Below are 17,996 nucleotides of genomic sequence, written 5' to 3'. Positions count from 1 at the left end.
TTATTATTATTATTATTATTATTATTATTATTATTATTATTATTATTATTTTGAATTTACCCCTGGTCTGGAGTAGGCGGTTGTGGCCCTCTGGAAGTTGTTGGACTCCAGTTTCCATCAGTCCCTGTCAGACTGGTTTGCAGTGAGGTGTGATGGGAGTTAATTTTGTTTATCAACATGTGGAAGGCCACAGCTTCTCCATGTCTAGTTCATCCCATAAGGATGCTTGTCCCATCAGACTAACCTTTAAAAGTTGTATGTACAAGAATTTAAAGACATAGCTGTGTTAGTCTGGAAAAATCAGTGTGCAAAAGGGTCTTATAGAATCTTTGAGACTAACTGAAAAATGATGCTGGTAGCTTGAATCTACTTCCTCAGATGCCGCAAGGTACCAAGGTTTGTGGTAGTGCAGGGTGCTTATAACATGCTGCCTGTCTTTAACTTCAGAGCTGACAATTTACGAATCAAAGTAAAATGATCTTTAATAGGAAATTCATTCATTTCCTTTTGTCAGTGCCTTATAGTTCCTTTTCTTTTAACGAGTCAGTCATACACACGTTTGCTTTAGAAAAAGTCTTAATATTTCCAGAAACTTTATATCTTTATATGTGCTTTGATGTGCTGATCTTGCATCCTTTAGCCCCTCCAGACTTCCCATGCTGCCATTTTCCTAATTACTAAAATCAGTCAGCCTGTCTTCCTTTCCTGGAGGCCTACAAAAGTGGCTATTCACCTTTTACATAGGTTGCATCCCCATCAATATCAATAAATTCCTGTTTTCCCAATCCAGAAGTAAACTTTCAGCTACCTTTGTCTTGGGGTTTGGCAGGGCATTTTTGCAGTCCATGCAGCCACTGGAAGTGTCCCAGAGGCAGAAACTATCTGCTTGGACCTTCTGCTCTTGCTCACACTTATGCTATAGGTAGAAATTGTCATGATCCTTTGACAACTCTTTAATCAAACCATCCAGTCCCTGCTGAAATCTTTTTAGCTTTTCTGAAATGCATATTTGTTTTGAGAGACAAGAAACATTGGTTTTAGAAGCTATAGCTGTGATTTGGTTGCTGTGTGCTTTCAAGCCATTTCTGACTTGAGGAAACCCTAAGGTGAACCTATCACAGGGTTTTGTTTTGTTTTGTTTTTGGCAAGATTTGTTCAGAAGGGATATGCCGTTGCCTTCCTCTGAGCTGAGAGAGTGTGACTTGCTCAAGGTTGCCCAGTAGGTTTCCATGGCCAAGTGGGGTTTGAACCAGAATTCTAGTCCAGCACTATGATGCTCTTCAGATATGTACTCTAATCCAGCTGAAATACCTGAGTTAGGATTGCTCCCTCAGGTTGCCACCTTCAGATTCACCTCCCTAATTTCTTATAATGTCCATGACACGTCCTCCCCAATTTCTCATAATGCCCAGTTTCTCATAATGCCCTCTCTGCTATTTGGGCATTAAGAGAAATTGGGGAGGATGTGTCTTGAAATTATTTATTCCAGAGTATCCTCACTGGGTAGAAGCATATGCATCACTAATTGAACAAAAGCCAAATATGTTCACACAATTTTTATTAGCTCACCCAAAAAGCTTCCACAAATGACTCTTTGGGCAGCATTGGTTTGATCAGTAGCTATTATAGGCCGATGCAGTTTCTAAAATCTGCTTGGGTTTTTTGGTGTGTTGCTTTTATTGGATAAAAATAACATGCCCTGCTCTAGAGTGTCTCAGATTTTTTTTTATTTGCTTCACATTTCCAAGTGCCAGTTATAAACTGTAATTTAGGAATATAATAGAAGAAAGTTGTAAATTTAAGCTTCTAAGTAAAAGAACCTTGCACATGGAGCAATTATTTTGGAGACTGTTTAGTTAGAACCTTTTGCTGTTTCATCAGATTTCAGACTTTGGATTAGCCAAATGCAATGGCCTTTCACATTCTCATGATCTCAGCATGGATGGACTATGTGGCACCATCGCATATCTTCCTCCAGAACGCATTAAAGAGAAGAACAGATACTTTGATACCAAGCATGATGTCTACAGGTTAGTACCCCATCTTTTTCTTCCTTTCTTCTCTGTTCCTATTTCTTACCAGTAGTAGCTAACCAAATCTGGTGGAACTGCTTGGGAAAATCTTTACTAAATTCTGAAATGTATCAATTTAAGGCATGTTTTGCTTGAACTGTTACATTAGAGTTCAGTATCAACAAATGTAGAACTAGGCCAGCCCAACAAAATCTCGGAGAAGAGATCTAAAGAAGTTCCTCCAGCTTTTGCGCATAATGGTCTCGTGATGAGTTGTTAAGCTGTAGCTAGCATATGTGTTTAAAGTCCCCCTTGTTGATATGCTACCCACCTGAAAGACATTCAGAGCATAGCTTGCACTTTGTGTCAGAACATTGTTCCAATGGTTATGATGCACGTAGGGCCAGCCAAAAGACAATTGACTACAGATTGTCCAAGCAGGATATACAGGCACCCTTTGATACCAAGGGGCTGTTCACCAGTTCGATGGCTGCTTTCATTTTTCTTGATAAACATCTCAGTGTGCAGTTAAGACCAGTCATTCCCAAACTGTCTGGGAGCCATCAGTGGGAGGTCGTGACTTGTCAGTAGTGGAATGTAGGAGACAAAGTGATATAGCTTGAGTAATGTCACTTTCTGTAACTCATAGCCTTTTATTGCCTCTCGGTGAATTTTATTAACTCTAGATTCAAGACAAAGGGGAAACATGTACACAATGCATGCATGGTTTATTTGTTTCACAAGATACAGTATGATGATGAATCTTAGCTTAGAAGGTTTTTTAAAGGATTATATCAATTCATAGAAAGATAATTGGAACAATTAGGGTGAATATTACTCTCTGGCCTTGCTTGTAAATGGCCATTGGCCACTTGTCTTGTTGGAAATACAACATTAGACTAGATAGCTCTAGTTCTCCTTTTGAATGTTTTAAGAATCTATTCATGTTCTGGCGTTGCTTCTAATTATGTAGCTGATGTTCTTACATGATTAGAACCTAGGCACTAGTCTCCATAACAGTAAAACAACAACACAGTTGTGTCACTTTGTCGTAAAGTTAACATCAGTGAATGATTCTTTTGCAGCTTTTCCATTGTTATCTGGGGAGTTCTCACACAGAAGAAGCCCTTTTCAGGTAAGCCAGTAAATGCATGTTTATATGAATCATGTATTAGATGGAAACATCAAACACAACTCCTCCTCAAATGAGTGTGCCTGTTGTGATGTGGTTAACCTTCAATATACCTAACCTCTTTTATTGCTGACAGATAAAATCTGTTCCAGGTGCTTAAACTGTTGTCTATGTCCAGGGATAGTTTTGAAGAATGCTCAACTACTCTTCCTGCATTGAAAGCCATACATAATTCAGTTTGAGACTGCTTTAGCTGCCCTAGTTCAGTCCAAGGAAATCCTGGGAATTGTAGCTTGTGGCACCAGAGCTCTCTGACAGAGAAGGCTACATGTCTCACAAAACTTCAGTTCCCAGAATTCCCTAACGTTGAACCAGAGCAATTAAAGTGGTTTCAAACTGGATTATGTCTACAGTGTGTTTTGGACCTTAGAGTCATACTAATATGATGCTTGTAAGGGTCTAAAGAGTCACAGAGTTTAACCCTTGCCTGCCAGATAGAGCCATGAATGCAACCCTCAATCCCCCAATAGTGAAGCAGTTCAGAGTACAACCCAAAGAATCGGTGGACTGCAGAAAGTTTCTTGCATGATGTGATTTATATAAAGAGATTCAGAGTTAACTACAGTATAAGATACTGAGCATGATGATAACTGACCTGCAGTTGCTGTTTTTCAAAAAAGGAGAATTGTATCATTGGGTGCCTCTTCCATACTTCAAAACTAAAATTATTCCTTATAGAGATATTTAAGGTGTTCTATTGTATTCTATTTAACTTTGTTGTTGTTGTTGTTTTCATAGACTAGGCTGACAAAAATACCCCACCTGTTGGAAAAGAGCATGTTATGTTTATTTAAGGAAGGGATGGATACTTTTGGCTCATGTCCAGATGATATTAGACTGCAATTTTCTGGCTAGTATAATCAATGGTGATGGATCATGGAGTTGTAATCCAGCAATATATGGGCACCATAGTTTCCCAACTTGTTGGGTGTTAAAGAATAGCATCTGTAGGCAGCTTTAATGTAGGTTTTCCTATGAGAGAGAAACCTAAAAGACAAGAGGAGACTAGTTGAATAGGTGCAAGTGTGTTCATATTCAGAGTGATGTTAATTGGTGCTTTTTCTTTGCAGAAGAGAATAACATTCTACACATCATGGTGAAAGTTGTTAATGGCCACCGCCCAGAACTACCAGCTATTTCTAAATCCAGACCTCGTGCATGTAATAACTTGATCAAACTGATGCAAAAGTGCTGGCAAGATGACCCTAGCAAAAGGCCAACATTTCAAGGTACATTTTTCTTCTAATGTGACTCTTTGCAAATGAGTGAGTCATTTCAGTGTTCAGGACTATATTAATCCCTAGTGGCACTCCACCAAAATCTTGTAAAAATGAATGCAAAGCATACACAACCCACGGTTTTGTAACAGTTATGCTGTGAGGAACTTCCTCCTTACAGAGGAGTGTTATAAAAGAACATGTCTCATCATGAGCATGTGTAGATATAAATGTGAACTGTGTCCTGATGTACTTAATCCCCCAAATTGTTCCCTAGCATGAATGCTCTAATCTATAGCATCTGACTGTGAGAGATTTATTGATCCAGTGCAAAACCATTAGATTCCATTTCATATCATGGTACAAAATAGCTCTCTTTGAGTGTACACAATGTCATCTTTTGACTGACATTAAAAAAATGGTTTAAAGAGGTAGCATGGTCTTGAAAGTTCAGTGAAGGATTAATTTGGCATTTGAGCACATTAAAAGAGTCTGCTAGAATCTTCTGTGGTTAAACTTTGACAGTTCTCTTGTTTTTTTGGATAAAAGCCAGAAAAGTCTTGATTGTGTTTTTGCAAAAAATATATTACACTTGACAGGGCTTGAAGGCATTTCAGTGCATAAAATGTGTGCATGTGTGAGTGAGCTGAAAAGTACAGATCCTTTACTCAGCATATCATATTTGTTCCTGGTGACAAATCTGAACATTGCTCTACATCCTGTCAAGTTGTGCAACTGACATATTTGAATTTCCGCTAAATTGTTTTTATGGTTACATAATATGACATTGGTAGTGTAGAAATTATGGGATTTTCTTCCCCACAGATGAAGTAAAAAATATATTTTTGGGTGGGGGAATTGTCTGGAACAGTGGGAGTTGGGCCTCCCATGTTTTACCATCTGGATTGTTTGGTCCAGAAGCCAAGGTGTAAACATACCCCATATTATGTAGCTTTGTGCAAAGGCTATGGTTGACCCAACATGCAAGTGCAATCTTCTTCTTACACCCAGACAAAGCTATTAAGCCTTTATCCACACAGTATCTATCTATCTGTCTGTCTGTCCCCCAAGTAGCTTGCTTATTCTAATGGATACTGTGCTGTGTAAGAAAATATTTTCTATCCAACTTCTTCTAGTATGAATTTCATCCTTTTCTTCATTTATTTTGATTCTGAAGAAATTACCTCTGAAACAGAAGACCTCTGTGAAAAACCAGAGAATGAAAACAAAGAAATGATGGTCCAAGAGGATGTTAAGACTACTCAAGCTTATCCCAAGGTAAGCATGTATTTAAAATGGAAGGAGATGATATTTTTGGTGTCTTTCCTCTTGATTAATATTTGACTAATACTTTTATGTCTTCTGTTCCAGGAGATTCCAGGGCTATCCCAGCTAAAGCAAGGGGCTGGCCCTGTGTCAGCTAAGGATTACAGTCTTTCTGAGTTGTTGTCTCAATTGGATTCTGGAATTTCACAGACACAACAGCCTGAAGAGCTCAGCCGTAGTGCTTCTGAATCAAGGCTTGCTTCCAGTGACAAGAGGCTTTCAGGAGTATCCTCTGTAGACTCTGCCTTTTCTTCACGAGGTTCCCTGTCGCTGTCCTTTGAGAGGGAGAATTCTGGAAGTGGTAAGAGCTTTATAGATTTTTCATGCAATTTAAGGCCAATATTGGATGTCATTCCAGTGACGGTCCTTCTTCTTGGTCTGTGTGCATTCTGACCCTGTGTTGATCATCTGTGTCAATACATTGGGATGTTGCATCTGATACACAAATCCAGGGCTTGGAAAAGTTACTCTTTGGACTACAACTTCCCCAGTCATCCAACCAGCATGTTAGATTCTGAGAACTGTAGGCTCCTAAAGTAGCTTTTTTGAGCTCAGGACTTGCATGTCAGTTGGTACTCCTTTTTCAGAGGTTTTCCACGGAGCCACAGCCCTTTAGCTTGACACAGTTTCCTTGTTAAATTGATAAGCTCTTCAAAAGCATTTTCTTGCATTTATGCTTTTAGTTTGTTCAGTTGACAGCAAACCAACTGAAATTCTGCCAGTAACAAAAAACTACAAGGCTCTTCCAAAGGATGCACATCCTGGGAGTCACTAGAACGTTAGTACAGAGAATGCATTTTCTGACCTGCACCACATCCACAAATGCAGAGGAAATAAAAGCCCTTATCTTATATTAGGTGAAGCTATTTGTCCATTTAGCCGAACATTATCTAGCATGGCAACAATTTTGAGTTCCAGGCAGAGGTATAGTATCAAGCATGGAACCTTCTGTGTATCAAACATATGGTATGCTGTTAATGTGGTTTTCCCCGTTTGTTCTTGGTCGCAGTTTTCATGGACATAGAAGCTCAGTTTAAACCACCAGTATTGGTAACAGAATGGATAGCCAAAGTTATATTCCAGTACTGAAAGGTCCAATCATGTTATATTTCAAGGTACATAATATACATAAGGGATGTGAATTATGCAGCCCTCTAGATGTTGTTGACTGCAGGTTACAACATTCTTCACCATTGGCTATGTTGGTCACAGCTGCTAGGACTTGTAATCCAGTTACATTTGCAGGGCTACATAATTCTCTCCCTGCCTCAGAGAGTGATGGAGCCTCTTCCTTTGGAAATTTCCAGAAAGAGGCTGGATGTCCATCTGTCATGGGTGCTTTGATTGTGTATTCCTGGATGGACTGGATGGCCCTTGTAGTCTCTTCCAACTCTAATACAAATGCTTGATGATCAGTTGGTAAACACTTATTTTCATCATGAACTCCAGAACAAGGGAGTCGGGGAGAATCAACCCCTTGCCACTAAGACCAAGTGAGTGGAGGAGAACTGATTATTCCCTGAAATGATCTGGCAATAGTGGACCACCAAGATTCCTTGATCTTGCCTCATGAATTTCAGTCAGAAGTGTACTAACTGATTAGGCACTAAGCAATACGGAGACAGCTATTGTCATTGGGGCCTTCCAATAATAATAAATTCTGCCTTCATTCTATCCTGTGCACACTTAATTCAGAATAAGCTATGCTGAACACATAGAGAGCACATCTACATACTCATTGTGCTTGTAAAAACAGTTTTGTACTTATTGTTTTAAACTCAGATTAGGATTTTCATTTGCATTTAAGCAAATTTAAGAATGTTCTTTGTGAAGTCTGTTCTATGAAACTAGATGCTTGACAGTGGAACAAACTCCCTCGGAATGTGGTGGAGTCTCCTTCCTTGGAGGTCTTTAAGCAGAGGCTGGATGGCCATCTGTTGGGGATGCTTTGATTTGGATTTCCTGCATGGCAGGGGGTTGGACTGGATGGCCCGTGCAGTCTCTTCCAACTCTATGATTCTATGATTTGTGCTTTTTTTCTTTTGAAATTCAGCAGGCACTTGGGTACTAAGAATACTGTTATGTACAAACCTAATAGTCCTTACTCTGTGTATCCACAGGCATGCATATGCCTCACTCACTAATATTAGTGTTTGTGTTTCCAGAAATCCACATGATCAGTACATCACAAATCTGATAACCTGATCACTCAGGATACAGTATGTTTGGTACCACCCACCTTGTGTAAGATTATATGCCCAATATGAAAAAAAGGATAGGAGTTGGAAACATGCTTCAGCATTGTTCTGAATTTCCTGACTGGAAGTATGGACAGTAGAGCTGCCACTTTTTTTCTTTACCTAGTTTGCTGCACTTTTTTTGTGGTGGCAGTAATAACATGCAAAAATGTAATTATAATGGTATGTAAATGCTTCATTTTTGCCTCTCCAGATATTGGTTCAACAGATATTCAGAAAAGAAAGTTGGCTGAGGCAATCACTTCTGGAGACACTGGCAAACTGATGAAGATCCTTCAGCCTCAGGATGTTGACCTTGTTTTGGATGGGAACTACAGCCTTCTGCATTTGGCTGTTGAGTCTGGCCAGGAAGAATGTGTCAAGTGGCTCCTTCTGTATAATGCCAGCCCCAATCTGACCAACAAGAAAGGTTCTACACCCCTCCACATAGCTGTAGAAAAAAGGAATAAAAGCATTGTTGAACTACTACTGGCCAGAAAAATTAACGTGAATGCTAAAGATGAGGACCAGTGGACAGCCCTGCATTTTGCTGCCCAGAATGGGGATGAGCTGAGCACACGACTGCTGCTTGAGAAGAATGCTTTGCCAAATGAGATAGACTTTGAAGGAAGGGCTCCCATTCATGTTGCCTGCCAGCATGGCCAAGAGAACATAGTACGCATCTTCTTGAGAAGAGGGGTTGATGTCGATGTCAAAGGAAAGGATGACTGGGTGCCTTTACATTATGCTGCCTGGCAAGGTCACCTATCCATTGTGAAGCTTCTGGCCAAACAGCCAGGGGTCAATGTGAATGCACAGACAGTAGATGGAAGGACCCCACTACACTTGGCAGCCCAGAGAGGCCATTACAGAATTGCTCGTATACTCATAGAACTGCAGTCAGATGTCAATATAAGAAATGTGTTTCTTCAAACGGCTCTACACATAGCTGCCGAAACCGGTCACACCAGTACTTCAAGGCTGCTTCTCAACCGCGGTGCAGACAAAGAAGCAACAACAGTGGAAGGCTGTACTGCACTCCATCTGGCAGCACGCAATGGCCACTTATCCACCACTAAGTTGTTGATTGAGGAAGGGGCAGATGTCATGGCCAGGGGCCCTTCAAACAGGACAGCACTGCACCTTGCTGCTGAAAATGGACACGATGAAGTGGCAAAGGAACTTGTCAACCTGGAGAACATCAACGATCCTGATGAGGAAGGGTTGACGGCTTCCCACCTGGCAGCAAGAGGTGGACACACATGCACAGTAGAACTTCTGCTAAAGCACGGGGCACTTGCCGGTACAAGCATTGCATTTCAGACCCGACCACAATTAGTTCAACACAATGGGGGCAGTGCTACTGTTGCTGCTGTCATGCTACTTAATGAAACATAAGGGTGCTTCTTTGTGTCCTTCATCTTCTCTATGGAGAAGAGGTTCCTTTGGCAGCTATTGTGGCACAATGTCTGCTCCACTTTGCAGCTATGTTCTGCTTGAACCCAAGCAGAAGATAATGGCTGATGCAGCAATACATTCCTAACAGATTAAGGAAGCATGGGAGCAGGAGTTGCAATGTGTTGAGCACAGTCGAACGTCTTCCTTGCAAGGTAGTGTTGAGAAAGCCATTTATAGAGACAGCAGTGTGCTTTCCTGGTACTTTAGGAAAAGGAGAGGCCTTGCCCAATGATCTCTACAGTTAGATGAGGATGAACTTTTTTATTTCCTTTTCTTTAAAGAAAAGGTTAAATGGACACTTAGCTCTTTCAGTGTAGACTCAATATCTAATATTTCAAACAAAATTATTAAGACAAGTGATGGGAAAAACATCATTTCAGTATCACTAGAATATTACTGAAATTTATTTTTCTACCATACTTCCATGGTCAGTGTGATCATTTGAAAACATAACAAGGGTGGTTATGCTTAAACCATGTATATTAGGAGCAAAATCTCAGTTTCATGATGCAAAAAAGTTCTTGGAAAAAAAATGTAAGCACTACCAATTTCAAAGACACACATTTCGGTTCAGTCATATGGTCACTTTTTCCATGATCATCACCATCAGCCACTGCTTGCAATAAGAGCTGCAAGCATCCAAATGTTAATTGAATGGGGGAGTATTGCATGGAAATTCATTTCTGATACACAATACCAGTTTGTGTATATATACAGTGTATATGTATGTATAAATGTGTGAATGTGAATGAATGGAGCAGAACACAAAGGGGGCCCTGTGCGCGCATATATTTGTGGACTGGAAAAGTCCACAATTCATAAAAAACAGAAAAGTAGATAAATTATCAGTCTATAAATTTCTTAAGAGCATTTTTTTAATGTTGTAAATTACTGAACCACATATACAGTGCTGCAGTGCCTTCTGGGTGAATTTGCTGTGTTTGTTAGACTAATATAAAGATATACTGTGTATATAGTATTTCAGTCCATTGTACATCTTCTTTTTCTACTACAGAAAATTGAAAGTGTAGATCTGGGTATGTTTTAATACGCCTTTTATAATTTGCATTGTTTTCAATTGTGATTGCTTTTATCAATAAAACAGTTCTGTTTCACCTGTAAAATGACTTAAGATACATTATGTTGTGCAAGAGTTGTGTAGCAGGGGCAAAAATCAATTTTACAGTCTTGATCTTGCTTACTTAGCATCACACATGCAGACACCTAGCTCTGTGTCTCTTTTCACAAACATACTTTACTTCAGGTCTATAAGTTACTGGGTAGGGAAACAGATGGGGCAAGCGTTCTCATTTTTTTTTTTACTGACTAATCAGGAATATTGGCTGAAGAAAGCAAGATACTATGCTGAGGTACTAATTTATAAATGTAACTTTCAACACACTTTGGAAATGAAAAGGGAGTTGGTAATTACAAAAATCAAATTATAGCTTGCCTTTATCTTTGCTATAGCCTTTTTGTTTGCTTTAAAATTTAAATTGAGTTAAAAAAGTGGTGCCACCCTGGCAATTTTGCAGGATTAAATTTCCTGTCAGTGTGTGTTTTCCAGGGATCTTTCACAACTTCATGCATGTGTTCCACAAAGCTAAGCACTTCAACATGCATTTTAAAATTACCAGCTTTTCCATTGAACACCAGTACCTACTGCAGGGAATATACATATGTGAATGGGCCTGTAGAAGAACTACTATTGGCAACTGGCTCCAGAGCTAGTTCTCATCTCAGTGAATTTCTGAGACAGGTGAAATTCTTAAAGGCACTGCTCTATGTAGTTGATGCTATGCCACTAGCTCCCTAAACAGGTTATATGATGTTGTTCACTCCTTTTGTGCAAGGATTGTTGATAGCAAAAAAAATTACTGACATACCTTTGATGTTATAATAGAGCAGTTACAATAGATCTCAGGTGGGGCTCTCTTGGACTAGACTCAAAGTCTTTCCAAATTTTTCCTGCTGTTTGGTTGAAAGGAGCTGTGTGCACTGTTCAGTGGTTTTTTGTTTTTTTTTAAATAGCACTAAACTGAGATATGCAAATTGTTTAGAGAAAGGAGAAGGAAAGTACAAGCATGCTAATTCAGAAGATAGATGTAGCTGGAAAAATCCCTCCACAGATGAATTCAATAAAGGCAGAATAAAAAAGGGTTATCCATATGGGAGTTGCATTCCAAAACACTTGAAAATGCACCACATTTGGCAAGGCTACCATATATCAACAGAGGAATGACTAAGGGAGGAATAATGAATGGGTGTGTTCCTTATTTTGCAAAGGTCTGTGGAAGAAAATGCATTTCATTTTAGTGACTACTTCAAACTTTGAAAGACAAATTTATTTGGAAGAGAAGGTAGGTGTTCACATAACAGGTGGGGTAGTTTGGGGGCGAAAAGCATTCCACTCATCCTTTCTCTGGAGAGCAGAAGACAGTCTTGAGGAAAGCCCAGCTTTCCAATAGATTCCCCCCCCCCCCCATTCATCAGCTCCAGCATAGATTGAGTGTGAGAAAATTTTGGCCCTAGAACCTTATACAGACCCACGGACTACTCTGCAAATGTATCCTCCCCCCCCATCAAGACTGTGTATATCTTGTTTTTCTGGTAAAGATTGTGCAACAGAGGAGTCATGAATGAAAGGGTTGAGATTTGCCTGCAGGGTTGTTAGTAATAAAACCACATTCTTCCGTGTTGCCACAGAGAACCCAGAGCATGTTCAAACAGCAAGCCTGTTTACGTGTTCTGAGGCCTGTAGGAACAAAGCGTAATAGCTGCCCATTAATACAGCTTTTTTATTATTCAAGCTGTCAGTCGAGAAGAGTGTTACAAAAGCTGATAGTACTCCAGGAACCCACTTATTAAAGATGAATGTCTCACTAATGGAAGGTGTGTTGACATGGTCCTTGGGTATATATGAGAGCTTATAAATGTGTTCTGCCCTCATGTGAGAAGAATAAGGTTTTACTCAGTGGTCCTGCACATCATCACATTCCCTGCCAGTCCCCCTCCATCCATAAGGGAATAGTAGTTTGAAACAGGGAGCATGATTTCCATGTGAAATTGGACCCTGCATAGTCAGGATTCTATATATCTTGGGAGGATATTGTGCATGTACTGTATAATCAGTTCCCAACTTCACACCTTCCTCCCAACATATGGAGGATGGCAGGAGTAAAGAGGTATGGGGCCAGCAACCACAATATTATTTCTCTCTTCATGTTGTGGTAGTTGCATGAGGGCAGATTACATAATGGGTCTATTAGCTTGAATCTTATTGGCAATCTTACATCCCACTCAGTTAATGATATTTACATAAATGTTTGATTAGAGTCATTGGGACTACCAAAACAATTGATGATCATAGGCTGCATCCACAGTGCAGAAATAATCCAGTTTGACACAGTTTAACTGCTATGGCTCAATATTCTTGAATTATGGTAATTGTGGTTTGTTGTGACACAAGAGAAGGCTAAATGTCTCACAGTTTCCCAGAATTCCATACCAATGAGCCATGGCAGTTAAAGTGGTGTCGAACTGGATTATTTTTGCATTGCAAATGCAGCCATAGTTTTCCAGCAGAAGGTTTCTCCCTAAAAGAAAATGAATACTTTTTTTATACTGGATTTTTCCTCAGCATTATGGTATTTCTTTCTAAAACATGAAGATTTTGGACATAATTATCATAGATACAGTGTATATCCTGTAGCAAAATCAACCCATATTCTTCAGGGGAAGGGTTACTTGTCATCAAAAAGGGCTTCTTTGTATCCTTATTTGCATGCAGCACTTCTAAGCAACCTTCCCAGGAATCAAAGCATGTTGGAAAAGGACCAGACCATCCTACATCAAAGCCAGTGCCAGAAAGGCTAAAGTTAATTTAAAGTTGACCAACTCCAGAAAACAAGAGGAAGAGAATGTGTGAAGCAGACACATATCACAATCCTGCATCCTTGTTTGATATAAGGATTGTGTCATCAGCATACATGAAGGCTGTGGTCTGTTTATCCCAATTTTCAGGAGATCAAGTCTGCTGCAACCTATGTGACTGCTTTGCTTTCAGTATACAAAGCCTCCTTTTTCAACCATCAACCAATTTAAGTTTGTGGATTTAGCCTTTAATATAACTATGCAAAACCAAGAAGAAAAAGAAGGAATTTATTTTTACCACTAACGTAATAATAAGCCTATAATAACAGAGAAAGCTGCTTGAGCAGATAATGGAACATAGAACAGATCCTAACTTGTTGTTCCATGGCAGCAGTTCAACTATGCAGTATAATCTGTTCCCTCTGACTAAGTGAAGCGGAGGCATGGAATAACAGGTATGTTGCTGGGCAGAACTGGAGAAGGAAGAAGGTGGCAGATTGCCTGCCATTCAGTAATGGCAGAAGCAAGTATTTGGAACTAAATGTAGAATTTGCCATTGCTTAGCTATTTTGTCACTACATGAAGTTCAAGTTTGTATGTGTGTGTTTCTAGTATTCCAGGTTATGAAGATAAATTCTAAACCATGAGTGGCCAACTATGGCCTTCCAGGTTTTGTTTTTTTACTGCAGTTCCCATAAACCCTTACCATTGGTTATGCTGGCTAGGGTTAAAGGTATTTATAGGCTAGATTCATCTGGAGGGCCACAGTTTCCCCTCCTTGCTCTAAAGTATAGGGTTAACAACAGCCAGAGGCTGGAAGACAGGTTAAAGGAATACATTAGCAATCTGTATACATGGTTCTTGTTCTGTCCACCACAAAATTAAAGCAGATATATAAACAAAATTATTAAAGACATGCAAATTTGCATAATCTGCTTATGTTATAGAGTTTAACAAATATGAGTTTCCTCTATAGACCAGAGGTGGACAACTGTGTATGACCAGGGGGCTACATTAGCCCCACCAAGAGACCTTTGGAGGGCTGCACTCCCCCCTCCATTTTTTTGCCTACAAATACCCCCAAACACCCTCTAGGGGACATGGAAGCATTCACATCATATTCTGGAGCCTTCCTGGGCTCCTAGAGGGAATCTTTGGCCTGTTACAGACAGGCCAAAATAAAGCTGCTTCGAGTCACTTTGGAGGTATGGTATTTCAAAGATGCATGAGTCCTAAGAGTCCAAAAGCCACACCAAAGCTGCACTCCAGTCCTTAGGACCGGACCGTGGTTTTGGTGCGGCTTTTGGACTCCTAGGACGCATGCATCATTGAAATACCATATCTCCAAAGTGACTCGAAGCAGCTTTATTTTGGCCTGTCTGTAACAGGCCTTTAGTCATTTTGAAACAAAAATTTGTATATACCTCCCAGGGTGTGTGTGTCTAAGAATTTTCCAAACATTGTGGAAATCTGTTCTATACCCCTAGAAGCCATTTTGGGGTGGTCTGTACAATAATGGCCCTGGGGGCCACATGCAGCCTGTGGGCTACACTTTGCCCACACCTGGTATAGACTGTTGGTTCGTTGTGATCACACTACTGCCTCTATGGTCAAGAAGAGTGGGATCTAAATAAAGATTTATAACTCAATTTTCAAGAGCTTAAATCCCCACTCAGCTGCTGGGTGACCTTGGACAAGTCACATACTCTCAGCTTCACTGGCCCTCTGAACAAATCTTGCCAGGAAAACCCCATGACAAGTTCGCCTTGAGGTAACCGTAAGTTGGAAGTTACTTGAAGGCACACAACAACAACAACTCAATTCTCCCTCCTAGGAGTTCTTTTTTTGTAAAGGGAATTGTGAAAACTTCTGTCAAATGTCACATCCCATTAAGGTAATGTATTGGGGACTAGAACAGTATATTTTTTATTATTGTTGCAACCATCATGAAATCAAGCTATGTAAAAGTTGCATGAAATTAAACTGGACCATTTTCTTCTCTAAGGCTCTCTACAGAGCACCAGGAAGAGGCATCTGGGAGCTGCCTCTCTTTGCTGCGTAGCCGCGCCACAGCAACCAAATTGCATGGCGTGGCTACGCAAAAAAAAAAAGGACCACTAAAAATTCCTTTGGGGTCCATCTGTACCAGGCCTAGTTCTTCCTTGAAAAGTCATAATCAGCAACTTGAGATAAAGTGAAAAGCAAACTGGGAGTCAGTGCCACTGATATGATAAAGAGATGATATATGGTCATGGCCCTTGTCCCTGATCTAATAAGGTTACTGCACAGCTCCCAGGGATGGGCTCAGTATGGAAAGAAAGGGAGCGGGATGGGAACAGAATAGGGCAAGGGACGCATTTTACTGCATGCTGGAATGCTGCCGACGCCACCGCCAGAAGTTCCCATTCCATTCCTGATCCATCCCAGAGGAGGCGATTTTCAGGAACTGTTCAGAAGCGTTCCTGAAAATTGCCTCCTCTGGGATGGAACAGGAATGGAATGGGAACTTCTTGGCATCAGCATTCTGCACTATCTGTAGTTTCTAAATGATATTTAAGGACATGCCCATGTATAGCATGTTCCAGCAGCCGAATAGGAAAGAAACCAATACAATGTTACCATATCCAGGTCTGATTTTATGGGTATTACAAGTGAGAATCCATATTTTAATCATAGCCATATGATCCAATAACTCCTACAGCACAATCCTTGACATTAAATGCACAATTCAAAGTGCTGGTTATGACCTATAAAACCTATATGGCTCAGGTCCAGAGTTTCTAGAAGACTGCATCTCCCTACATGCACCTCCCCATGCTTAGAGATTATCAGGAGAGGCTCTTCTCTCAGAGTCTCCATCTTTACCAGAACAGCTGTTGGGGACGTGAGAGAGGCCCTTCGTGGCTGATCTTAGACTTTGAAACTCCCTTCGCAGGGAGGCAAGAATGATCATCTCCTTGCTGTCTTTCCATCTGTAGGCTAAGAGCTTTTTATTCTGCCAGGGTGTTAAAACAGATACATTTTCAATAATAGTCTAGGTGGGGGTACTGTACTTTTAAATGGAGCAGATTTAATTGCTTTTCAATTCTATTTTATTATTTTAATTGGAGGTTTGCATTGTTTTAAGACTGAATAGTTTAGTTCTATTTTATGGTTCACTTTTTGTGTGCTTTTAACTGCACTGTTCTTTTAAATAGTAAGCCACTTTGAGTCCCTGTTTTGTGAGAAAAGTGGAATACAAGGAGGAGAAAGTAGCAGTGATGGTAGTAGTTGTCCCACTACCTACAAGTAGTACAGTAGGACTCTTTTCCAAGACAGTATGCATAGCACTGCTGTAATCCCATACAACAGTTCCACAGAGAAGACACACATCACAATCCTATTTCAGTGCTTGATCTAGTGCTAGACAGGTGTAGCATCTGCTGTATGTAGTTTGCTTGTTTGTTGCTGTTGTGTGTCTTCAAGTTGTTTCTGACTTATGGAAACCCTTTCATGGGGTTTTCCTGGCAAGATTTTGTTCAGAGGAGTTTTGCCATTGCCTTCCCTTGAGGCTGAGAGCATGTGACTTTCCCAAGATCACCCACTGGGTTTCATAACTGACAGGGAATGAAACCCTGTTCTCTCGAGTCGTAGTCCAACATTCAGATTATGTCGCCATGCTGGCTCATAGTTTGCTTGCTTATTCAGGCTAATGGGCTCATGCCAAATTTAATAATATTATTTACTGTTACAGCAAGGAAATACCTTTTTGTTCAGATGGGATTTGGGCACCAGACTGCCTTTTGGAAGGAGTTTTTAACAGCAAGTGCTGTACTTTTTCCCTGTTGTTCTTTTAAAATTACTTTTCATTCAGTGGTTGTTTTTATATGATAACCTGTTTGATTGTGTTTTAATACTATAAATTACTGTATTCTTATCTGTGTCTTCATTTCTTTTTGGAAAAAAATCTTAGGCACTGTCTTGAGTCCTAGCTTTTTAGAGAAAGTCAGGTTATAAAATGCATTGAATGAATGAATGAACAAATATTTAGCCTAGTCATTAGGTAGTAAGTGGTATACAAACGTGACAAGTGACCTAATTTGGTCTTATCTAAATGACACAGACACATGTTCAAAGAAGACTTAAATCTACTCTATTGAATTGCACTTTTAAAAGCTACTTTCATCTTATCTACAAAGTAACAGAACACAGAGGGAACTAAAAAAGAAGAAGCAGTTGACATAACCTGGTCATCAACCTCCTTCAGCAATTAAGAAAGAAACCTTTTGTTATGGAGAAGTGTCTTACCATTTGGTTCTGATTTTTAAATGATATCCTATTCCCATGTGTGGCACTCCCAGTTATTGGTTTACCAAGTGCATGACAGAAGTGACAGCCTGGAAGTTTTTGTGTCTGGACATCTTTGTCTCACACAGCAGTGGAAGATTCCATTGCATGAAATGCTTGGAAATGAAGCTTATTGACAAGTATGGAGCAAGTCACTGAGGATGTATTTTAAATTGTATTGCCATGTACTTTATTTGTATTATGCTACTAGAGAGGTCCCTTCCCCACCACCACTCCCTTCTCCTTTTGTGTTGTGTCTTGTTAGATTGTAAGCCTGAGGGCAGGGAACCCTCCAATGAAAAAGATTGTATGTACAGTGCTGTGTAAATTTACAGCGCTTTATAAATAAAGGTTA

At 40.0% G+C, this 17,996-nt stretch overlaps 1 protein-coding gene across 1 annotated transcript in view; it reads left to right on the top strand.

Annotated features, from left to right (window-relative positions):
- RIPK4 (receptor interacting serine/threonine kinase 4) overlaps positions 1 to 10,552 on the top strand; it is a 32,417-nt gene extending 21,865 nt beyond the window's left edge. Inside the window, exons 3-8 of the mRNA XM_042458993.1 lie at positions 1,882 to 2,030; positions 3,098 to 3,147; positions 4,275 to 4,433; positions 5,599 to 5,699; positions 5,793 to 6,048; positions 8,199 to 10,552. Of these exons, the coding sequence (XP_042314927.1) occupies positions 1,882 to 2,030; positions 3,098 to 3,147; positions 4,275 to 4,433; positions 5,599 to 5,699; positions 5,793 to 6,048; positions 8,199 to 9,382 (1,899 nt within the window). The 3' untranslated portion in view covers positions 9,383 to 10,552. The remainder of the gene's footprint in view (positions 1 to 1,881; positions 2,031 to 3,097; positions 3,148 to 4,274; positions 4,434 to 5,598; positions 5,700 to 5,792; positions 6,049 to 8,198) is intronic.
- Positions 10,553 to 17,996: the final 7,444 nt, after the last annotated feature.

The sequence above is a fragment of the Sceloporus undulatus genome, chromosome 3 (genome assembly GCF_019175285.1).
Source record: "Sceloporus undulatus isolate JIND9_A2432 ecotype Alabama chromosome 3, SceUnd_v1.1, whole genome shotgun sequence".
NCBI lineage: Eukaryota > Metazoa > Chordata > Lepidosauria > Squamata > Phrynosomatidae > Sceloporus > Sceloporus undulatus.
Note: the sequence above shows the minus strand (reverse complement) of the source record. Positions and strands in the feature narration are given on the sequence as shown.